This window comes from Diceros bicornis, chromosome 21, assembly GCF_020826845.1.
Source record: "Diceros bicornis minor isolate mBicDic1 chromosome 21, mDicBic1.mat.cur, whole genome shotgun sequence".
Lineage (NCBI taxonomy): Eukaryota > Metazoa > Chordata > Mammalia > Perissodactyla > Rhinocerotidae > Diceros > Diceros bicornis.
This window is the reverse complement of record NC_080760.1, coordinates 18723079-18748326: the sequence shown is the minus strand read 5'-3', so window position 1 is coordinate 18748326 and position 25248 is coordinate 18723079. Positions and strand designations below refer to the sequence as shown.

Sequence of the window (25248 nt, the reverse complement as noted above, 5' to 3'; positions counted from 1 at the left end):
TGTACACTTAAAAATGGTTAAGATGGTAAATCTTATGTGATATGCATTTTACCAGACCAAAAAATAATAAAAATTCATAACCAGAGTGACTTAGAATGAAGAAAAAACTAAAATTAAAAAACATTAACTTTTGGGGCCGGCCTGGTGGCGGAGCAGTTAAGTGTGCGCACTCCGCTTCGGCGGCCTGGCGTTCACAAGTTCAGATCCTAGGTGCGCACCAACGCACTGCTTGTCAAGCCATGCTGTGGCAGTGTCCCATATAAAGTAGAGAAAGATGGGCACAGATGTTAGCCCAGGGCCAATCTTCCTCAGCAAAAAGAGGAGGATTGGCAACAGATGTTAGCTCAGGGCTAATCTTCCTCACACACACACACAAAAATTAACTTTTACGATAGCATAAAATATATGAAATACTTAGGAATAAATTTAACAAAAAATATGCAAGCACTATACACTGAAAACTACAAGACACTGTCACAAAAAATTGAAGAAGATTTAAATGAACAGACAAATAAAATAGATGATGTGAATGGATCAGAAATTTCAATATTGTTAAGATGTCAGTTATTCCAAAATTGATCCACAAATCCAACACAAACCAAATCCAAATACAAGCAAGTTATTTTGCAAAAATTGGTAAGCAAAGGACCTAGAATAGCCAAAACAACTTTGAAAAAGAAGAACAAAAATGGAGGACTTACACTATTTGATTTCAAGACTTACTGTAATCAAGACAATGATGGGGGCTGGCCCCATGGCTTAGCGGTTAAGTGCGAGCGCTCCGCTACTGGCGGCCCGGGTTCGGATCCTGGGCGCACACCCAAGCACCGCTTGTCCAGCCATGCTGAGGCAGCGTCCCACATACAGCAACTAGAAGGAGGTGCAACTATGACATACAACTATCTACTGGGGCTTTGGGGAGAAAAAGCGAAAAAAGGAGGAGGATTGGCAATAGATGTTAGCTCAGGGTCAGTCTTCCTCAGCAAAAAAGAGGAGGATTGGCATGGATGTTAGCTCAGGGCTGATCTTCCTCACACACACAAAAAAGACAATGAGGTACTGGAGTAAAGATAGACATTTAGATTAATGAAACAGAATGGAGAGAGTCCAGAAATAGACCCACACATACATGGTCAATTGATTTTTGACAATGGTACCAAGAAGTTCAATGGAGAAATGATCATCTTTCATTAAAGAGTGTTTGAACACTTGGATATCCATATTGTGTATATGTGTGTATCCAAAAATTAAAACAGATCATAGACCTAAATTTAAGAGTTAAAACTATAAACTTTTTAGAAGAATCATAGGAGAAAATGTAGGGATCTTGGGTTAGACAAAGACTTCTTAAATAGGACAAAAAGCATAAACTATAAAAGAAAAATTGATTTCATCAAAATGAAAAACTTTTGCTCTTCCAAAGACACTGTTAAAAAAATGAAGAGTGACGTCAGCATCATGGCAGAGTGAGCTTTCCCGTGAACTCTTCCCCCAATAAGATACAACAAAAGGGTCAATCATAGAGCAACAAGGGACACTCAAATAGCACAAAGGGACATCAGAAAGACCCACGCTGCCACACATCTGAGTGGATGTACTGGGGTCCCTGGAGGAAGTGGGGAGAGGTAAGGAGAAATCCTCTCCCTCCCCACTAGATCGGCAACTCCAGTTGCGTGGCTCCCAGGGAGGGGGGAGGCATGGCCCTCTGCGGGGAAACCATAGCTCTTCGGGCTCTCTCAGCCAGTGGGAAACTCTCACAGAGAGGACTCAGAACTGCTGCAAGGGTGCCATCAACACCTGAGCACTCTAGGAGGGCAGATAACGAGGGGCGAGCGAGAAGCCCCCCACCAGGGACCCACCAGGCAAAAGAGAGATCCCCTCCCCCCCACACGCGGGACACTGCAGCTTAGCCAACCAGTCAGAGCAGCCAGGGCGGAGTGAGGGCAGCCCGCAGTGGCGGAGCAGCCAAGGTGGAGTACAGGGTGCACAGATTACACAGCCGGTGACCCCTACACAGTGACAGCAGGTGGAAACTGCAGCCAGATGTTTGGAGGATGAAGAAAAACAAAGCCAATATAGCAACCACGATGCAAAAGTACATTAAATCACCAGACCAGAAGGAAAATAACAAGCACCCAGAAATCAACCCTGAAGGCACAGAAATTCATAATCTAAATGACAGAGAATTCAAAATAGCTATCATAAAAAAGCTCAAAGAAATACAAGAAAACACAGATAAACAATTCAACGAGATGAGGAGTTTCTTCACAAAAAAGATTAAAATCATAAAGAAAAACCAATCAGTATTGATGGAGATGAAGAACACAATGGAGGAGATAAAGGAGAATATGGAATCTTAAAAGAACAGAGCTGACAATATGGAGGAAAGAATTAGCATTATAGAGGATAGGAATACAGATAGGCTCCAGGTGGAGGAGGAGAGAGGACTAAGACTACAAAGAAATGAAGAAAGTCTCCAAGAAATATCCAACTCAATTAGGAAACGTAACATAAGAATTATAGGTATTCCTGAGGGAGAAGAGAGGGAAAGTGGAACAGAGAGCCTATTCAAGGAAATAATAGCTGAGAACTTCCCAAATCTGGGGAAGGAGCAGGAAACACCAGTAAGTGAAGCCAATAGGTCACCTAAATATGTCAACAGGCCGAGGCCCACTCCAAGTCATATAGCAGTAAAGCTGGCAAAAGTCAGTGATAAAGAAACAATATTAAGGGCAACTAGACAAAAACAAAAATAACGTACAAAGGAACTCCCATCAGGCTCTCAGCGGATTTCTCAACAGAAATTTTTACAGGCTAGGAGAGACCGGAATGATATATTCAAAATACTGAAAAACAAAAACTTTCAGCCAAGAATACTCTATCCAGCAAAAATATCCTTCAAATATGATGGAGAAATAATAACTTTCCCAGATAAACAAAAGCTAAGAGAGTTCATGGCCACGAGATCCCCACTATAAGAAATGCTCAAGAAGGCCCTTAGGCCTGAAAAAAAGAAGAGAAAGGGAATACAAAGCTTGGAGCAAGGAGAAAAATAGATAGACAAAATCAGAAAAATAGCAGATCTTTACTGGAATAGGTTAGCAACCAATTAAATACCAAAATCAAAGATCAAAGGAAGGAATTCACCAAAAAAAAATATAACCTCATCACTTTAAACACACACCCACAACACAAGATAGAATAAGTTGTGACAAGAATAACTTAGAAGGGGAAGAGGAAAGAGGTCGAATTGACTTAGTATAAGGAAATAAGAGGCCATCAGATAATGGACTATCTCATACACAAGATTTTTTATATAAACCTCAAGGTAACCACTAAATAAATAACCAGAACAAAATCACATATGATAAATCAAGAGAAAACTAAAAGAGTCATAAGACAGAACAACCAAACTGAATTGGCAGTCTGAAACACATGGGACAAGAAACAAAGGAAATCCAAAAGAACTGGAAAATAAGTGATAAAACAGCAACATTAAGCCCTCATATATCAATAATTAATCTAAAGGTAAATGGATTGAACTCTCCAATCAAAAGACACAGAGTGGCAGATGGATTAAAAAGCAAGACCCAACAATATGCTGCCTCCAGGAAACACATCTGAGCTCTAAAGACAAACACAGGCTCAGAGTGAAAGGATGGAAGACAATACTCCAAGCTAATGGCAAACAAAAGAAAGCAGGTGTTGTCATACTCATATCAGACAAAGTAGACTTTAAGAGAGACAAAGAGGGGCAACATATAATAATAAAAGGGACATTCCACCAAGAAGACATATCAATTATAAATATACATGCACCCAACATAGGAGCACCAAAGTACATAAAGCAACTACTAACAAATCTAAAAGGAAATGTTAACAACAACACAATAATAGTAGGGGATCTTAATACTCCACTTACATCAATGGATAGATCATCCAGACAAAAAGTCAATAAGAAACAGTGAGCTTAAAAGAAAAACTGGATGAGATGGACCTAGTAGACATAAACAGAGCACTCCATCCAAAAACAGCTGACTACACATTCTTCTCAAGCACGCATGGAACATTCTCAAGGATAGACCATATGTTGGGAAACAAGACAAGCCTCAATAAATGTAAGAAGATTGAAGTCATAACAAGCATCTTTTCAGACCATAATGCTATGAAACTGGAAATCAACCACAAGAAAAAAACTGGGAAAGTCACAAAGATGTGGAGATTAAATAACATGCTACTGAACAACCAATGGATCATTGATGAAATTAAAGGAGAAATCACAAAATATCTGAAAACAAACGAAAATGAAAATACGCCACACCAACTCATATGCAAGGCAGCAAAAGCGGTCCTGAGAGGGAAATGCATAGCAATACATGCCCAGCTCAACAAACAAGAAAAAGCCCAAATATGCAACCTTAAATTACACCTAACAGAACTAGAAACAGAAGAACAAAGCCCAAAGTCAGCAGAAGGAGAGAAATAATAAAAATTAGAGCAGAAATAAATGAAATTGAGCCCCAAAAAAACAGTAAAAAGGATTAGTGAAACAAAGAGTTGGCTCTTTGAGAAGATAAACAAAATTGACAGACCCTTAGCCAGACTTACTAAGAAAAAAAGAGAAAAGGCTCAAATAAATAAAATTAGAAACTAAAGAGGAGAAATTACAACAGATACCACAGAAATACAAAGGATTATAAGAGAATACTATGAGAAACTATATGCCAACAAATTGGACAATCTAGAAGAAATGGATAAATTCCTAGACTCATACAACCTCCTCAAACTGAACCAAGAAGAAATAGAGAATCTGAATAGACCAATCACAAGTAAAGAGATTAAAACAGTAATCAAAAAACCTCCCAAAAAATAAAAGTCCAGGACCAGATTGCTTCTCCGGTGAATTTTACCAAACATTCAAAGAAGATTTAAAACCCATCCTTCTCAAACTATTCCAAAAAACTATTCCAAAAAAGAGGAAGATGGAACACTTCCTAACTCATTCTACAAGGCCAACATCACGCTGATACCAAAGCCAGACAAAGACAATACAAAAAAGGAAAATTACAGGCCAACATCGCTGATGAACATAGATGCAAAAATCCTCAACAAAATATTGGCAAACCAAATACAGCAATACATTAAAAAGATCATACACCATGATCAAGTGGGATTTATACCAGGGACACAGGGATGGTTCAGCATCTGCAAATCAATCAACGTGATACACCACATCAACAAAACGAGGAATAAAAACCACATGGTCATCTCAATAAATGCAGAGAAGGCATTTGAGAAGATCCAACATCCATTTATGACAAAAACTCTCAACAAAATGGGTATAGAAGGAAAGTACCTCAACATAATAAAGGCTATTTATGACAAACCCATAGCCAACATCATACTCAATGGGGAAAGTCCAAAAGGCATTCCTGTAAGAACAGGAACGAGACAAGGCTGCCCACTCTCACCACTCTTATTCAACATAGTACTAGAGGTTTCGGCCAGAGCAATTAGGCAATAAAAAAGAATAAAAGGAATCCAAATAGGCAACCAAGAAGTGAAACTCTCACTATTTGCAGATGACATGATTTTGCATATAGAAAACCCTAACGAATCCATTGGAAAACTATTAGAAATAATCAACAACTACAGCAAAGTCACAGGGTACAAAATCAACCTACAAAAATCAGTTGCATTTCTGTATGCTAATAACGAACTAACAGAAAGAGAGCTCAAAATGATAATACCATTTACAATTGCATCAAAAAGAATAAAATATCTAGGAATAAATCTTACCAAGGAGGTAAAAGACCTATACAATGAAAACTAGAAGACGTTATTGAAAGAAATCGACAATGACATAGAGAAATGGAAAGATATCCCATGCACATGGATTAGAAGAATAAACATAGTTAAAATGTCTATATTACCTAAAGCAATCTACAGATTCAATGCAATCCCAATCAGAATCCCAATGACATTCTTCATGGAAATAGAAAAAAGAATCCTAAAATTCACATGGGGAAACAAAAGACCCCGAATACCTAAAGCAATCCTAAGAAAAAAGAACAAAGCTGGAGGCATCACAATCCCTGACTTCAAAACATACTACAAAGCACTTGTAATCAAAACAGCATGGTACTGGTACAAAATCAGACACACAGATCAATGCAACAGAATTGAAAGCCCATAAATAAAACGAAAATAAAAAATTTTCGACAAAGGAGCTAAGAACATACAATGAAGAAAGGAAAGTCTCTTCAATAAATGGTGCTGGGAAAACTGGACAGGCACATGCAGAAGAATGAAAGTAGACCATCTGCTATCACCATTCACAAAAATTAACTCACTGGACCAAAGACCTGAAGGCGAGACCTGAAACTATAAAACTCATAGAAGAAAATACAGGCGACACACTATTTGACATTGGTCATACAGGAAACTTTTCAAATGACATGCCTACTCAAACTAGAGAAACTAAAGAAAAAATAAGCAAGTGGGACTTCATCAGATTAAAGAGCTTCTACAAGACAAATGAAACGAGGATCAAAATGAATAGACAACCCACCAGCTGTGAGAAAATATTTGCAAAACATATATCTGACAAGGGGTTAATCTCCATAATACATAAAGAACTCACACAACTGAACAACAACAAAAAAAAACAACCCAATCAAAAAATGGGCAGAGGAAATGAACAGACACTTCTCCAAAGAAGATATACAGATGGCCAATAGGCGCATGAAAAGATGTTCAACATCACTAATCATCAGGGAAATGCAAATCAAAACAACACTAAGATATCACCTCACGCCCGTGAGAATGGCTATAATCACCAAGACAAAAAACAACAAATGTTGGAGAGGATGTGGAGAAACAGGAACCCTCATACACAGCTGGTGGGAATGCAAACTGGTGCAGCCTCTATGGCAAATGGTATGGAGAGTCCTCAAAGAATTAAAAATAGAAATACCCTATGATCCAGCTATCCTACTACTGGGAATCTATCCAACAAACCTGAAACCAACAATGCAAAGAGGCTTATGCACCCCTATGTTCATTGCAGCATTATTCACTATAGCCAAGAAGTGGAAGCAACTCAAGTGTCCCCTGACTGATGATTGGATCAAGAAGATGTGGTGTATATATATACAATGGAATACTACTCAGCCATAAAAAAAGACAAAATTGTCACATTTGCAACAACATGGATGGACCTGGAGGGTATTATGTTAAGTGAAATAAGCCAGCAAGAGAAAGACAAACACTGTATGATCTCACTCATATGTGGAATATAAACCAATACATGGACAGAGAAAACTGTATTGTGGTTACCAGGGGCAAAGGGGATGGGTGGTGGGCACAATGGGTGAAAGGAGACATGTATATGGTGATTGACAAACAAAAATGTACAACAAAAATTTCACAATGTTATAAACTATTAAGACATCAATTAAAAAAAAAAACAAAAGGCAAGCCACAGAATATCAGAAAATATTTGCAAAAGATGTATCTAAACAGGGACCGGCCCAGTGGCGCAAACGGTTAAGTGCATGCACTCTGCTGAGGAGACCCGGGGTTCGCCGGTTCAGATCCCAGGCGTGCACCGACGCACTGCCTGGCAGGCCATGCTGTGGCGGCGTCCCATATAAAGTGGAGGAAGATGGGCACAGACGTTAGCCCAGGGCCAGTCTTCCTCAGCAAAAAAAGATGAAGATTGGCAGATGTTAGCACAGGGCTGATTTCCTCACAAAAAAAAAAAAGATGTATCTAATGAAAGACACATATTTTGCAACTCAGTAAGAACACAAACAATCCTATTTTTTCAAATGGGCAAAGGATTTGAAGATCCTTCACAAAAGAAGATATACAGATGGCAAATAAGCACATGAGAAGGCATTCAACATCATTAGTCACTAGAGAAATGGAAATTAAAACCACAATGAGATACCACTACATACCTAATAGAACAGCTAAAATTAACAAAACTGACAATACTAAGTGCTGACCAGGGTGTGGAGCAACTGGAACTTTTATCCATTACTGGCAGGATTGCCACTTTGGAAAACATTTTGGCATCTGTTCATCAACTGGTAAGTAGATAAACAATTTGTGAGATAGCCATACGATTTAATACTACTCAGCAGAGAAAGGAAATGAACTACGGACATGCAATAACATAGATGAATCTCAAAAGCATTATGCTAAGTGAAAGAAGCCAGACACAAAAGACAACATACTGTATGATTATATGAAAGTCTACTAAAGGCAAATCTATAACTATAGAAAGTAGTTCAGTGGTTGCCAGGGGCCAGGGTGTGGGGTCGGCATTGACTGCAAAGGGGCACAAGGAAACTTTTACGGATAACAGAAATGTTTTATAGCATACACATTCATCAAAACTAAGTGAAATGTGTACCATAAAATTGCTAATTTTTATTGAATGTAAATTCAATAAATAAAGCTGATTAAAAGAAATCCGTAGAGACACAAATAGGCCATTAACAAAAGAAGAAATTTAAGTGACAGACAGATGAAAAAATTTAACTTTGCTAGTAATCAAACAATACATTATTATCATTTTTTCAATTATTTAGTTAATTAAAAAATGATTACAGTATCCAGTGAAGAGTACCTGAAATGGGCATTCGTATACACTGCTGGTGGGAGAGAACAAACGTACGACTTTTCTGAAAACATGGAAATGTTTAACAATATTCAGATTCTTTGATCAAGCAATTTGAATTCTAATAATTTATCCCAAGGAAATAACTAGGGTGATACAAAAAAAAATTATAAACAAACATGTTCGAATAGCACTATTTATAGGAGCTAACTGAATTATGTTTCTTTCGTAGGATAGAATAGTATTCAGCCATTTAAAATACACAGACGTGTGTGTGTGTGTACTTTACAATATTCCCCTGGGTGTAAGAAGCAAGCAATACTACCTAAGTAATTACCACTAAAAGCCCTTTACTGACAAAAAAGAAGCCTAGGATATCGGAGAAGTGAAGCAGACATATACACAATGTGACAATGTCACAAAAACTGGTGTTACTCCATACCTTTATATCACCATCAATTTGTTCCCATTCTTCTGCTGTAAAACTAGATGCTGTCGCTGCAGGTTTCTCTTTCCTTAAAGCTCTACTTTCAGGAGCCAAGCTTCCAAGGCGCTTTTCACAAAATTCTGTAAGTTCAGGATAATATCCTTCCTCACCAGACCTTCAAAAAAATTCAGAATTTTAGAGCTATCACTTTATTTAGAGATCATCTAGACCAGTGATTGGCAAGCTGAGTTCCATGGAGCCCAGGGGTTCTTCGGAGGTTCAAGGACTGCCTGTGCACAAGGTGAAGGCTGGGCTGCTGGCTTCCCACTCACCTTCCTCAACCAGCAACCTCCCTTTTTATCTGTTAATCTCCCAAGTGATGCAATGATGGAAAAAAAGGAGCTCCAAAGACATCAATTTCCATCATACACTTTAAAAGTTGAATAAACAGCATTTTCTCTCCTCTTTAACACACACGTTCATTTTGTACATAAGGTAATTTTAAACTTAAAATGGAAATTCAATACTAGAGACAGGCAGAAAGTGAGACTTGGGACTTCCTTTCTAAGGAGGAGTTCACGATTTTTTTTTTTTCCAAAGGAATAGAAAGAAAATGGCAGAGGCATAGTATAGAACAATATGCCTCTAAATTCAACCACTCAAGGAACAGAATTCCTTCCTTAGAGACTTAAATGGAGACATCTGTTCTTTTTAGTTTTTTTAAGGAAAATCAATCTTCTCCCCTTCTCTTGTGTGTCTACTCTTAAATTTTTAGAAAAATTGAAATAAATCTCATTTTCAAATTAAATTTTAAAAAATAATCGTAAGTCAATGCAATATAATTTAATTAGGCTAATGATAGAATTTCTTAGAACCAACATTATCACTGTAGCTTTCAAACCCTTCCATCCCATGAACTTCTCATTTTCTTTATCAGTCCTTGACCAAATATAAACGAAAATGTCCTATACTGCTGAGAAACACAAAAGGGAAAACAATATGATGTGATGTTTCATCTCTCCATTGTAGAAATGATGAAGTTAGTACATCAACTCTGGCTGGGGACAAGCAGGGATGCTTGGGGAGGGCAGGAGGCTGAAGGTGAAGAGAGAGAAAAAGGAAAGGACACAGTGATGAGGGCCAGAGGGAAGAAAATACAGAACTACCACCGAGCAGAAGGAATACTACCAATGTCCTGGAAAGGAGCAGTTCACGCTCCACAGGTGCTTCTGCAATAGTAGGCTACTCTCCAAATGAAAATTCCTCAAGAAATCCAAAATAGTGGCACAGGCTGGTATGCCCCAGGGCAGTGTTTCTTGTACTGCGTTCCCTTTACCACCTGCATGTCAATCAGCCAGCATGCTTGCTAAAATCACAGGTTTCTGGGCCCTCCTGCAGATTTCCTGAAGTGGAATCTCTGGGAATGGGACCCTCAAATTTGCATTTTTAACAACCATAGTTGATGTATGTTCGAGTTTGCCAATCACGGCCATGGGGCTCTTACCCAGAGAAGGCCCTGATTTCCTGCCTTCTGGTCCTACCTCCTAGCCTCCCCACCATCCTCCGCGTGACCAGCTCCCAGTGAGTCACCCACATTTGTTGGCAGACAGTATAAAGAGGGAGAGTGTCAAAAACTTTATCAGCATAGGCTGGTGAGCTAACCTTACTTCCTAATGGCTGCTTTACCTTTTCCTAATAAAGCTACTTTATCTTTTCCTAGAAAATGCGGAGGAAGCAAGAAAAATGTCCTCTTGGATAGTAATTAGCCTAAGTCTCATGCTGGAAGCAGACCTAGCCAGAACCCTCCAAACTAGCCACAGGATCAAAACCACTATTCTGGAACTTAACATGGACAAAAACAACAATCTCAATATTTGAAAATTTGCTCCAAATTTGCTATTTGTAATGTAGTTTTGACCTTTAGAAATCAATAACAATATAATTAACATTGACACACCAAAACATGAAATGATTTTTAAATGCTTACCTAAGCACACAAAGAATTTTTTCCAAGTGTTTAACATCTGAACATTTTTCAATATATTTGAAATCCAAATGTTCAACAGGAATTTTAAATGTTTTTGTTGTTCCAAAGCCCCACAATGATGGATAATCTTTGGCAGTCATGGCTGAAATATAGTATAGGAAAAGTTATTAATCTTATATATACATAAATAAGATGGTGTGTTTCTTCCAAAGAGGAAGGCTACTCATTTTAAATTCTCTCTCCTTGATAATAACAGTTAACATTCATAGAGCTAAATTACTATGTACCACACATGGATTATTTTGCTTAATCTTCACTTAAGCAAAGATGGACTACAATGACAAAGCAGTTTTTGATGCTGTAGAAGAGGGAAAAAAACTTTTCCTCTACCCATTTAGATTCAGTACCTAAGGCCTGTGAATTAAACTGGCAAAAGACAGATTAACAGGAGAAAAGTTTATTTTATATGCACATGGGAGCTTCACAGAAAAGTGAAAACCCAAAGAAACTGTTAGGCTGGGAATCTACATATCATTTTAACAAAGGGTGATAAACTGTAAAGTGATTAGAAAAGAAAAACCGGTTTTGGCTTCTAGGAGAAGGTAAATATACGAGAGAAACTAATGGAAGATAAGGGTTCTTTTAGTAAGATTTGTTTATGCAGACTCATCTCAGTGCTGACTGTCCATCTACTATGATAAGAGTTGATCTCTTCCTCCTAATACGGGAGAGGGGAGGAGGGGACACCTTCATAAAAGGAAATTTATGCCCTGCTTTTAGGCAGAAACAGGGAGGGCAGAGAGTTCTTCCTGTGTCTGCTGTTTCTTAATTGCCTTCAGCTCAAAATAATCCTTATGCCAAATGGCCTATTTGGGGGTGGCATATTCTGATCGCCTTTAGTGCTCAAACTGCTTTGTAAGATATTTTTTAATGTTAATTTGAATGACCTTCTTCTACTTCAGTTGTATGTTAACATCCCAACCATCCTTTGTGATTCAGCACATAAATCACATCCTTTCTGTAACTCTCCTTAGCATCACCCTCTTCCCATGCCCTGCCTCCTACTTCCATCAACGAACAGCTCCCAGATCTGTGTTCCAATGGCACTCTGTACATAGCTCTCTCATAGCATATAGCACATATTCTAACTATGTTTCTTTGTCTTCCCTTCTAGATCGTGAGAGATATTACTTTATTCATCTTCATATATTCAGGAATAACATAATAAGTAGTACCTTATACCCCTTAAGTAACACTTGCTGAATTGAATCCGGAATAAGGCGGCCTTGGACAGTTTCACTCCAATGATACGCTGCTAATGATGATGATAATAATAACAGCAACAAATACATAATTCTTCATGTGTGCTGGGCACCACTGTCAGTACTCTACATATATTACCTCATTTAATCCTTCAACTACTGTATCAGGTAGGTTTTATTTTAAGTAAACAGCAGTAATAACAGTTAACATTTATGGGGCTAAATTACTATGTGCCATGAATTATCTCATTCTTCAAAACCACTCTCATGAAGGATATTAATAATTACCCTCACTTTACAGATGAGGAAGTTGACGTTTCAAGTATGTAAACCGCTCAAGGTCATATAGCTATTAAGTAGCAAACTGAGGATTTGAATCTCAGTAAGCAATTACAGAGCCTACATACTTATCATATCCGTGCTTTTCAAACTGCAGGTGGCAACCCATGAAACCAATTTAGTGAGTTGCAATCAGCATTTTTTTTTTTTTATGAGGAAGATCAGCCCTGAGCTAACATCCATGCTAATCCTCCTCTTTTTGCTGAGGAATACCACCTCTGAGCTAACATCTATTGCCAATCCTCCTCCTTTTTTTCCCCAAAGTCCCAGTAGGTAGTTGTATGTCTTAGTTGCACATCCTTCTAGTTGCTGTATGTGGGACGCAGCCTCAGCATGGCAGGAGAAGCGGTGCGTGAGTGCGCGCCAGGATCCGAACCCGGGCTGCCAGTAGCGGAGCGCGAGCACTTAACCGCTAAGCCACGGGGCCGGGCCAACATTGTTTTATAATGAGATAAAATAACAAAACAATCAGACTACCTGACACATACCATTAAAGCAAATATTTTTTGTAAAAATTTTTATTCACATCTACGTAAATAAAAATTATATATGTGTGTACATAAATGCACATGTTGCAAAGAAAAATATATTTCTTATTGTGAGTTATTGTCAGTTTTTAAAAAATCACTGCCCTAAAACATACTGGGTGATAAATTTTAAAAGAAGTAGCAGCAATGGGTCTAATTCATTAGAGGTATTTCCTTCAGCATGCCTGCTCTCTTGGATTTTGGTCTTATACGAGACCTCTGCAGAGCTTCTCCATATTCCTGCAGGCTTTGACTTGAGGATAGGATCCAGATGACAGCTTTTGGATGAGATCCAGCTGAGAAATGAGAGTGAGGCTTTCACACCACACAGGCAGGGCCCAGTAGGATGAATGTCTCCCATCACAAGGATAGCTTTAAGTGTAGAAGTTACAGGAAAGCAAGATGAAGATCTTTTAAATTATTGCTGCTGCCCAGAATAGAATGGGTTGCCTTAGGAGAATCTTTCCAAAGAGCTGGAGGATCTTTGATGGGAGAGATTTAAGCATCTAATGGGATTAAAATAGATTACCTCGAATTGAACGTTTCTTGCAACCCCTGAGATTTTATGATTTGAATAAAATATAGTGAAAAACATTTGAAATGGCAGAAGCATCTCCTACCTAATCAAACGAGTTTAACTCTGAACACTGTTTTAACATTTCTCTGAGAATTCTTTTTGAAAACTACGATTTTTTTTTTGGTAGGATACACATTCTCAAGAACACTAAACGTTAATTCTCAAGTTCCAAAAAACAAATTATACAATATTTTATTTGCTCTCTTTAGAACTCTTCCACATCTGTTTGTAATTTCTTTGTCTCTGACCAAAGGAAAACCTTTGGTCCTAGTTGGATTTTTATTTCTTCTCCATCATCCTGATCCACACCCATTTCCCATATTTCCTAATCAGTTTATCAGTAATACCTTCAAGGTAAACTGCTATGGATTAGTAACACGGAAACCAGTTTGCTTCCATCTAGGCACGTTCTTTCCAGCAACCACAAGGCCAAGCGCCCCCTGCAGCCGGAGACCGAAAGGACATGTCATCCTCCAGCCGTAGCAACGGTTTCTATGTACAGCTCTGCCCGAGAGGGCGGCGCGGTCAGGTACGGGCCGGCATCCGGGAGCTCTAGAGCAAACCCCCAACCGTCAGGGGGCACTTCAGGACCCTATGAAATTGCTCCCCACTCCCGGGCTTTGGTCACCAGGACTGGTCGCCGCTGGCGGACCGCAGGAACCCCCTGGGGTCGCGACTCCGTCCCAACATCAGCCACACTCAGCCGCGAGAAGCAAAGGGCCCCAGTTCGCCTCCCACGACCGAGAAGGTTGTCTATCCCACCATACGCTCCCTCCCACTCGAGTCCGACGGTGCACCTGCTCTGCCTTTCCCTCCGGCTCCCTAGAGGAGAGACTGCGACAGGGAGATGTAACTTACTTCTGGCCACCTGGTTCTCAGACCCCGCGCTGTGCGGAGGACACCCGCCGCCGCACACCTCACCAGCTGCCCCGCAGGGAGGGGCGGAGTCGCCCTCCTGCGCGCCCAGGGGCGTGCGATGGACGCCGGGGGCGGGGCTTAGGCCCTCCGCGGTCTCATTGGCTAGTCCTGGACCTGCCTTCCCGCTGATTGGCCTTACAGGCCCCAGCTTCACCCGGGCAGAGGACCATTAAGGGAGAAGTAAGAGCAGAAGTTGGCGAGTTCCCCTTCCTCTCCTTTGCGTTTGAATTCGTTTTAGATTGAGTTAAAACGCTTTAATTGTTCTGGATTGTTGTACTACCTGCAAGGTAAATTGATAACTACTTCTACTTAACTATAGAAACATATTAAACGTTCAGGATAGCTACATTGCGACCTAGATTTACTTAGCCCCTCCCCCTTATACAAAAGAGTAAACGACAGGCAAGATTCTCTCTTCTCTTTCACGCAGTCAACCTTTTCTGAGTGCTGGTTATGAGTCAGACACTGTACTGGGCGCTGGGATACAAAGGAGAATAAGACATAATACAATTCAGATGAGTAAAACAGTAGAGATCATTTGTGAGGAACTGTATTTCAGTTTTATTATTTCAGACTAGTTAAACATAAAGCATCTCATACAGTGCTTGGCACATAATAGTTCAATAAATGTATTTCTCTTCCCCCTTTGCACTTAAATTACAGAGCTCCAGTCTTTGAGCAGGCACTAATAGTGATAAAAATTCTAGTGCTCAAAATATGACTAATTATATTTACATTATTTCTATTGCCAGTGCTAGAGATCGTTAAATTTGCATGTTTATAGACACAGATTCAAACTTTAGAGTAATCCTTAGGTTGCTTTACTATATTGTCATGGGGAATGGCATCACATGTGGCTCTGTAATGTCACTTCACACCTCATTCCAGCCAGCAAACTTCGCTCAAAATTATGTGCTAAGTGTAAAACACTCAGCCTAGTGTAACTTCACATCATTTTACTTCCAGCATAGGAAGAAATCCTTTAAATGCTTGGGGAAATGGTTGTAAATCCACATGCTCTGTATTTTTCTTTTCACTCACACTTAATGTTTTCTTCTGGTTATAATTATGTACATAAACATTTACGCTTAATAAACAAGCAGGATAAAAAGCAACTTGAAGGAAAGAGACTATGAAGACAAATGAAAATTATCACTATCGTCTTGCTTGGAGATAAGACATTGCATCCAAGAAACAAGGGGAGATTTTATGTGTGTGTGTATCATATATACACAAAGAAATCAGATCAATCAAAGAAAACCTAAGCTCTTAGAAATACAAAAATATTATGTATTGGGGAAAAGAAAACCCCAATAGATGGACTAGAAAGTAAAGTTAAAAAAATCTACAGAGCAGAGCAAAGAAAAAAAACAAAACGGAACAAAAGAAGAGAAAGTTAGGTCAATGAAATCTAATACTAAATTTTAAAAAAAGATGTAGAGAAGAGAAAATTGAGGATAGGAAGTTATTAAATAATTCAAGAAAATTTCCCAGAATTGAAGAACTTTAGTTTCCAGATTGAAAGTCCCACCAGGTGACCAAAACAGTGGAAGAAAACAGACCCATAGCAAGGCACATACCGCAAAGATTTCAGTACACTGCTCAAGAAAATTCTAAGTTGCCAGAGAGAAATGGTTACATACAAAGGATTAGAAATAAGAATGGTAATAAAATACCTAGGAATAAACTTAACCAAAGAGGTGAAAGATCTGTACACAGAAAACTATAAAACATTGCTGAAAGAAATTGAAGAAGACACAAAGAAATGGAAAAGATATTCCGTGCTCTTGGATTGGAAGAATTAACATAGTTAAGATGTCCATACTTCCTAAAGCAATCTATAGATTCAATGCAATCCCTATCAAAGTTCCAACAACATTTTTCACAGAAATAGAACAAAGAATCCTAAAATTTATATGGAAAAACAAAAGACCCCGAATAGCTAAAGGAATCCTGAGAAAAAAGAACAAAGCTGGAGGTATCACACTCCCCGATTTCAAAATATACTACAAAGCTATAGTAAACAAAACAGCATGGTACTGGCACAAAAACACACACACAGATCAATGGAATAGAATCGAAAGCCCAGAAATAAACCCACATATCTATGGACAGCTACTCTTTGACAAAGGAGCCAAGAACGAACAATGGAGAAAAGAAAGTCTCTTCAACAAATGGTGTTGAGAAAACTGGATAGCCACATGCAAAGTAGACCCTTACCTTACACCATACACAAAAATTAAATCCAAATGGATTAAAGACTTGAATGTAAGACCTGAAACTATGAAACTTCTAGAAGAAAACATAGGCAGTACGCTCTTCGACATCGGACTTAGCAACATATTTTCAAGCACCATGTCTGACCGGGCAAGAGAAACAACAGAAAAAATAAACAAATGGGACTACATCAAACTAAAAAGCTTCTGCACAGCAAAGGAAACCATCAACAAAACGAAAAGACAACCTAACAATTGGGAGAAGATATTTGCAAACCATACTTCTGATAAGGGGTTAATCTCCAAAATATATAAAGAACTCATGCATCTCAACAACAAAGAAACTAACAACCCAATTAAAAAATGGGCAAAAGACCTGAACAGACATTTCTCCAAAGAAGATATACAGATGGCCAACAGACACATGAAAAGATGTTCAAAATCATTAACTATCAGGGAAATGCAAATCAAAACTACAATGAGATATCACTTCACGCCCATCAGAATGGCTATAATTAACAAGACAGGAAACAACATGTGTTGGAGAGGATGCGGAGAGAAGGGAACTCTCATACACTGCTGGTGGGAGTGCAAACTGGTGCAGCCACTATGGAAAACAGTATGGAGAGTCCTCAAAAAATCAAGGATAGAACTACCATATGATCCAGCTATTCCACTGCTGGGTATTTATCCAAAGAACTTGAAAACACCAATGTGTAAAGATACAAGCACCCCTGTGTTCATGGCAGCGTTATTCACAACAGCCAAGACTTGGAAGCAACCTAAGTGCCCATCAAGGGACGAATAGATAAAGAAGATGTGGTATATATACACAATGGAATACTACTCAGCCATAAGAAATGATGAAATCCAGCCATTTGTGACAACATGGATGGACATTGAGGGTATTGTGCAAAGTGAAATAAGTCAGAGGGAGAAGGCCAAATACCGTATGATTTCCTTCATTAAGTAGTAGATAATAACAACAATAAACAAACACATAGAGACAGAGATTGGATTGGTGGTTACCAGAGGGGAAGGGGGGAGGGGGGAGGGCGAAAGGGATAATTCGGCACATGTGTGTGGTGATGGGTTGTAATTAGTATTTGGGTGATGAACATGATGTAAACTATGCAAAAATAGAAGTATAATGATGTACACCTGAAATTTATACAATGTTATAAACCAATGTTACTGCAATAAACAAAAAATTAAAAAAAAAAAGAAATAAGAATGGTTTTGGACTTCTCAACAATAATACTGGAAGCTAGAAGACAATAAAGCAATCCTTCAAAATTCTGACGCTGGTGAAGAACACCAGAAAAGGTCATTTCAGGCAGAGAAAACCATGGGAAAAGGCACAGGCAAGAAAGAAATAAGGTCTATTACCTGCTTCAGGAACTGCAAACATCTCCTTAGAACCAAAGAATTAAGTGAGAGGTGGTCGAAGTGGTGACAGCGGTAGGAAAGGAGTCAGATTATCAAGGACCAAATGTACTATTCCCAGTAGTTTTGATTTTATCAAAATGGGCAGCCGCTGAGGATTTTCAGCAGGACAGTGACATGAAATTGGTATTTTAGAAAAGACAAGCTGAGGAGTATGGAGGTCAGTAAGGCTGGTAGCTGGGAGACTAATCCTAAAGCCAATATAATCATGTGTGGAAAATGGTAATACTTACCCTAATGATAATAATAATAGTTAACACGTATTAGGCTAAGAGAGTTTTTATGGAGAATTTCACTTTATTTTGCAACAAATCTTTTAAGTAGGTGCTATTATTTCATGCCATTCTTACAAGTGAGGAAATGAACCGTGGTAAAGTCACACTGCCAGCTAACAACGGACACTGTGGGTGGACCCAAAGCCTTTTGCCAAAGTCTGTACTGTTTACTGAGCTCCTAAGTACTAACCAATCCATCAATAAATCCTGTTAGCTCAACTTCAAAACCCATCTCACAGCGAGTGATGTCTCACTCCCTCCACAGCTACCACTCTGGCCCAGACACATTATTGTTTGTCTGAACTATTACAGGTGGCCCCTAACTGGCCTCCCCACTATCACCTGTCCCTATGTTGTCATTCTCACAGAACAGTTCAAATAATCTTTTAAGTCTTAAACTATGTCACTCTCCTGCTTACTCCCATCACAAGGCCCTAAGTGAGCTGGCCTCTGTCCACCTCGAAGTTTGAGTCACATGGGCTTCACTCTGAAGTGGGAACAAGGCAAGCTTACTTTCCACCTCAGAGCCTTTACACTGGCTGTTCCCCCTATTTCGGGAATGCTTCTTCCCCTGGTCTTCCTATGGCAAGTTTCTTCCCACCCTGCTTCCCTCTGCTCAAATAACCACTCTCTCTTGACTAATTTTCTACACAGAAGTTATTCTAGGAGGAGCAGGGATGTGTATGTTATTTGTATTTGTGAGGAGGCAACTTGTTTTTACATCTTCTCAGTTTACACTTCCTCACCTTATATATTTTATTCTTCCTTAGGACCGGTCATTTCTGATTTCCTCTACTATTTTCGAATTTTTCATAACTTCAGTCTCTGAAGACAGCTTCAGAGTCTCAAAGCACTGTACAGACCATCACGAATTCCTCCACTTTGATAACGAAGCTGAAGTAAAAAAAAATGGCTGGCCAGTCATTGAGTAGCAGGGCTGGATCTGAACCAATTTCCATGCTTTTCTCAGAGACATGCATGTCCATAATCTTCGGTGAGCAGTTTAATAGGGGACAAGTTATAAGTTAATTTCAAGCTCAGATTTACTGATTTTTATATTTATAGAGCACTATTCAAGAGAAGCTTTTTAAAACAATTTTATATATTTTTTTTCATTTTTTTTTCTTAAAACTGTCCAGATAGGCAAGAGGTAAAATTACTTCCATTTTATAGATGAAGGGGACACAAAGAGGTAAGTGACTGACTAAAACAGTGGTCTTGAGTTCCAGTGGTAATACTTTTTCCATTAAACCACGGTATAGTTAACCAAATAACAATGTTGTATTTAACTACTGATAGGCAAAAGACCTATGACGAAAGTAGAAGTTAAGAGAAACAACGTTATCCAGTGAGTTGGGGTTTGTTTGGGGGCTGTCATAAAGAGCTACTGTATTTATTGAGATTCTTTTGTCCAAAAAGGACAAGATCAAGAAGGAATGCAGCAGATACAAAATTATGAAAGCCATAGCTAAAGGAAAACCTGGACCAAGGAAGCACTCTTTAAAAATTTGAGCATGGCAGTATTCTGTAGAGCACGTAATAAATTTATAAAACTTAGTATTCAAGGATGGTAGTAGAAATACAGGTGTTTTTTTAAAATGGCATAGTTAATTTTTTGAATGTCAGAGACACACATAGCTATTAATAAAGTGGTAGTATATCTAATCTTCAAAATGAATGTTAGGGAGGCCAACGTGACATTCCATAATGATGGAAACCTGGAACAGATGGAGTATGAGTATCCACATCCCTAAGATCAAGGCAAAAGTTTTAAACATTTATTCAATAATTCAGTGTAAACCAATCCCTATTCTTTTTATATCCTGAAAGCAGAATTTTTTTATTTTGCTAAGGAAGATTGGCCCTGAGCTAACATCTATTGCCAATCTTCCTCTTTTTGCTTGAGGAAGATTGTCCCTGAGCTAACATCTGTCCCAATCTTCCTCTATTTTTGTACATGGGATGCCACCACAACATGGCTTAATGAGTGGTGTGTAGGTCTGTGCCCGGGATCCCAACCCGTGAACCCCAGGCCGCTGAAGCAGAGCGCCCAAACTTAATCACTATGCCACTGGGCCGACCCCAGAATTTTTTACCTTAATGAATGATTACATGTGGGAACTGCACCTGCCTTAACAGACTGCTTCATCCACTTTACTTGGGGTTGATTTTGCCTTACAGAGAGCAACCATTAAAATTTCTTTTCCCTCACCCAAGATTTAAAAAATAGTCAAGCACGGGGCTGGCCCGGTGATGCAGCAGTTAAGTTTTCACGTTCCACTTCGGCAGCCCAGGGTTTGCCAGTTTGGATCCTGGGCACGGACCTACTCACCACTCATCAAGCCATGCTGAGGCGGCGTCCCACACAGAAAAACCAGAAGGACCTACAACTAGGATACAACTATGTACTTGGGCTTTGGGGAGAAAAAAAGAGGAAGATTGGTCTCAGATGTTAGCTCAGGGTCAATCTTCCTCAAAAAAAAAAAAAAAAGATAGTCAAGCATTATATACAAATACAGAAAGGTCTATGCCAAGTAACAAATGAAAAATATAACTCAAAATGAGGTATGCACACTGACAGTAAGTGCATTGATACACTCTAAAACAAAATGATGCAAGAAGGTTAACAAACAGTTGGTGATGTTAAACAGTGGTTTCCAAGGAACGAACTTAATCACACCTTTAGAGGGCCGTAGAAAACTTCATTTTTAACAAGGGCCCCAGATGATTCTAAGTTTTGATTGAAAGTGCAATTTGGGGAAGCACTTTTAACCTCCATTGTGCGTCAGATTACATACACAATAAAATTAAATTGTAAATCATGTAATCGAACAGAAGTAATTTATTTATATAAACTATTAATAGATACTAAATACAATATGGTTTTAAAATGAAATCATGTGTATACAGTTGTCTTCATAAAGAAAAGTATACTAATCAAAAGCTATACAACAACATTAACAGCAAATCCAAATACAAATGAAGATATTCTTCTGAATTCCATGTCTCATCGAGCATCAAAAACCACCACTGTATTAAACTGAGTTAAGGACAAAAAAAGTATTTAAAAATTGATCTAACACTTCCAAGTCACTTTCTCTTTGCAATAAGCTTGTTTGTTATTTAATCTAAAATGCACAAAAAAATGGAATTCACTATTTACTATGACAAGTGGAAATGAACTAAAAAAACTATTTCTATTTTTATTAGTCCCCTTTCCAAAGTGCAAAAGACCAAAGCACCAAAAAACACTGAAGCAATGTTAAAGGTGATAACTTATTGATTTAAAAAACATTGTTAGTTACCACATAACAATTTACTCTCTTTCAGCTAATTTGTAAGCTTCACTTTTTCCATCAGGTAGCATACATACACAATATTGTGATTTCTCCTTGTATAATTTAGTTTGTTCATAAACTCAAGCTCAAGAATGAGTACTTTGTGAAATAGAGAATCCCTGAAAAACAGACTTAAGAGAACCAAAATCAACTAGTATTTAGATTATTTAGTATATGCCTATACATTGGCATACTGGTCCATGAAAATGCTAATCATGCCTTTTTTGGTAAGTAATCCAAAAGTTATTACCATTTTACCAGAAATTAGTCTTTGACTCGCAACCCAAGCATTACTCTTCACTTCCTCCCATCTCATATTTAGAAAGCATAGTTAAAAGGATACATCTTTTAGTCCTTTTCTTATACATTATTCTGTATCCACATTCTCTGCATCTGATTGGATCTCTGGATTTTATTTCATTTTCTGTGTGACATTCTAGAAAAGAAAACACATTTATTCAATGTCTAAAGGGAAATATTACAGACAAACAAATTATCTTAACCATATTTTTCACCCAGAACACCAAAATATACTCCATCTCAAGGGAATGTTGCTATCACCAATATATTAATGGGGAAAGAAAAAAAGATGTGGTGCAATGCACTTTTTCAGGACAGAAATCTTAATGAGAGGATTTTTTTACGGTTGCTAAAGTATTCTGCTTTATAACTTTAAACTTGAGCGACGCATTTAAGCCAAAGATAAAAGTAGAAATTTCAAAAAACTGAAATAAAATACCCTTACTTTATGTAAGTGCTACTCTTACCTCCACAGATATATATCATTGGCTGCTGCTTTGGGGGTTGAACGTCCTTCTGGGTGTCCATTGTTAGTCCCTGAAATCACAGACTTAAATACTGAATATCTCAAAGGGGCTCTTCACAAATCCAACCAGCCCTCATTTTTCTCTGAAAGCTAAAAACGTCCCAATTCCTAATCTGTACTTTTTCAAACCCTATGAGGTGTAAAGCACGAAACAAAAAAACAACATATTGCGCAATTACCCCCAAACTGGACACAAAAGTAAATACATTATACGTGTTATTTCATTTATACGTCATTTCACTACAATCTTTACAACACTCCTAGGAGGTATTACTCTCCTTTTACAGATGAAGAAACCGAGGCTTAGAAAAGTTAATTTGCACAGGATTATTCAGCTATTAAGAGGCAGAAAGATTCAGATCGACTTTAGCAGGAGATGGCCACAAAAATAATACCCCTCAACAGGGGAACAAGCGAACCGAAGATAAGGGAAGGATAATGAAACAACCCCCAATAGCCAAACAGCTCAACTGAAAGAAACCAGGCAAAGGACTAAAGCATTGACTCTATCCCCAGCCTCTCCCAACTCTAAATCCACACCAGACCTGTTTAACCCGAGTATCTTGCCAGTTTTGGCCCAAAATCCCAACCCGCCAATTCCCTACCCACCTAGCAAGGAGAACGTTCTCACCCTACGGTTCCACACAGATTCCGGCTCGTCGCTCCGTCTCAGCCAACTTCCGGCGTTGGTGTATGACGCGGAGTGGAGTCTCCGCCCCTTCCGCCCTGGGCGTAGCCGAAGAACCCGGATTGAATACAGGCGGTCAAGCCGGGCGTTTTGCATATTAGGCTTAGCGGGCAATAGTGCATGTTAGCGTTACAGCTATTTTCATTTTTCAGCACGTCAAAGCATTTTAACAGTTCCTCAAGTCAAAGGAAGTTCGTTTTCCTGACTAATGTAGTCTGTAGAAAGTAACACTTTTCCAGAAGGGCGGGGGGTTAGAAGAGAAACCAAAATGACAAGTGCCCGTGGAATCCTAGGCTAACCATTATTCCGAGGAACGTGGGAGAATCGACTTCACTGCTGATTTTTCACGTGGAAAAACACTTTTCAGATTATGTTTTTCGAACGGTTTGATATCTGTGCTGGGGCGGTGGAGCAGACGCCTCCTATCCTTCACATAATTTCGTTTTTGCTTTTCGACCCTTTCTGTTCTAGGCTCCTGTCATCCCTCTCACCCACTCCTTTCACTCATTTTAAAGCAAAGGCGGGCGTGAGGGCAGCTACGTCAATTACTCCCACCTACAGCTGAGGGATTTTGGTAGCGGTGGCTATCCACTGACGCTCCTTCCGTCACATGTATTGTCCTCCAGAACAACAAAGTAACCTGCCATGTAAGGTTGGGTTCTTTCAAAGATCAAAATTTCAGTGAGATTAATGTCAGTTGGTTTTACAACATTTACATTCATTTGCTTCTTTCACAGTAGTATTTTACTTACAACAGAAGGAGGAAGAAGAAAATGAAGTTATTAAAATTTAGAAAATAACCAGTCGTTAACAACTATTATAGTTAATCGGAGAAGCAGATTTCTTTCTCCCCAACATGCACTACATCTTTGCTTTCTCACTAAGCAGGCTATACTGCTTTCCCATCTTGCATCCAGCAACTTGAGAACTTTGAGCTTAACCTGTCACTTTCAGAAGGAGTTCCAGCTGGTTGCACCTCCACAGACCAACTTGTGAGATTTAACTTGATATTCCCAGTCTTCCTAGCTGCCAATTTTTTAAATTTCCAGGGAAACACACCGGAATTTCCTGCTTCTTCCTCCACAGACAGGCTAATATAGAGCATAAATATTTGGACCATCAGCTCTCTCACAACATACTTCTCCTCTCAACCAAAGAAAAGAGGTAATCCAATAGAAGAGTCAAAATAAGCTTCCCTACAAGCAGTGTTAGATAAAACCATTGTTATCATGAGAGAAAGATAATGGAGTGATCCAGAAAGTGTAACTTTAATCATTGGAAGCTGTCCTGGATTCTGACTTCCCAGTTAGGGTATCAAGATGATTCTGGCAGGGCCGGCCCCCTGGCTTAGTGGTTGGGTGCGCACACTCGGCTACTGGCAGCCTGGTTTGGATCCCTGGCGCGCACCGACGCACCACTTCTCCAGCCACGCTGAGGCTGCTTCCCACATGCAGCAACTGGAAGGATGTGCAACTATGACATACAACTGTTTACTGGGGCTTTGGGGGGAAAACAGGAGGAGGATTGGCAATAGATGTTGGCTGGGAGCCGGTCTTCCTCAGCAAAAAGAGGAGGATTGGCACGGATGTTAGCTCAGGGCTGATCTTCCTCACACACAAAAAAAGATGATTCTGGCACATAACACAGTCTATGAAGATCAGAGTGGATCAACACATGTAGAATACAAATGGGTGCTGGGACGCTACAGAGGGGTAGGGTAATGCGAAGTGGTAGCAAAGAGATCCAGAATTTCAACAAGAGTTCATGTTGATGCCAGTTCCCAATCCAACTCC

At 39.1% G+C, this 25248-nt stretch overlaps 2 protein-coding genes across 3 annotated transcripts in view; both read right to left on the bottom strand.

Moving 5' to 3' along the window:
• SPAG1 (sperm associated antigen 1) overlaps positions 1 to 14671 on the bottom strand; it is a 77315-nt gene extending 62644 nt beyond the window's left edge. The window contains exons 1-3 of the mRNA XM_058564718.1: positions 14607 to 14671; positions 11044 to 11185; positions 9072 to 9231 (exon numbers count right to left, since the gene is read on the bottom strand). Of these exons, the coding sequence (XP_058420701.1) occupies positions 9072 to 9231; positions 11044 to 11183 (300 nt within the window). The 5' untranslated portion in view covers positions 11184 to 11185; positions 14607 to 14671. The remainder of the gene's footprint in view (positions 1 to 9071; positions 9232 to 11043; positions 11186 to 14606) is intronic.
• Positions 14672 to 21422: 6751 nt separating this feature from the next.
• Positions 21423 to 23451, bottom strand: POLR2K (RNA polymerase II, I and III subunit K). Of its 2 annotated transcripts, none has more exons than XM_058564716.1 (4): positions 23377 to 23451; positions 22709 to 22778; positions 22285 to 22377; positions 21423 to 21633 (listed from the first exon to the last, which is right to left on the bottom strand). In XM_058564716.1, exons 2-4 carry the CDS (start codon positions 22767 to 22769, stop codon positions 21611 to 21613), a joined length of 177 nt encoding a protein of 58 aa, XP_058420699.1. In that variant the 5' UTR covers positions 22770 to 22778; positions 23377 to 23451; the 3' UTR covers positions 21423 to 21610. The 2 variants fall into 2 exon arrangements, with proteins under 2 accessions (XP_058420699.1, XP_058420700.1); XM_058564717.1 differs by having other exon boundaries at positions 23399 to 23424.
• Positions 23452 to 25248: the final 1797 nt, after the last annotated feature.

Bases quoted from the DNA above. Each gene is read 5' to 3' on its own strand.
- POLR2K (XM_058564716.1), bottom strand. From the start codon at position 22,769: ATGGACACCCAGAAGGACGTTCAACCCCCAAAGCAGCAGCCAATGATA. The intron at 22,378-22,708 runs GTAAGAGTAGCA...TTTCTTTTCTAG, and splicing joins AATGATATATATCTGTGGAG to AATGTCACACAGAAAATGAA. The intron at 21,634-22,284 runs GTATCCTTTTAA...AGTTTAATACAG, and splicing joins TAAGAAAAGGACTAAAAGAT to TGGTGGTTTTTGATGCTCGA.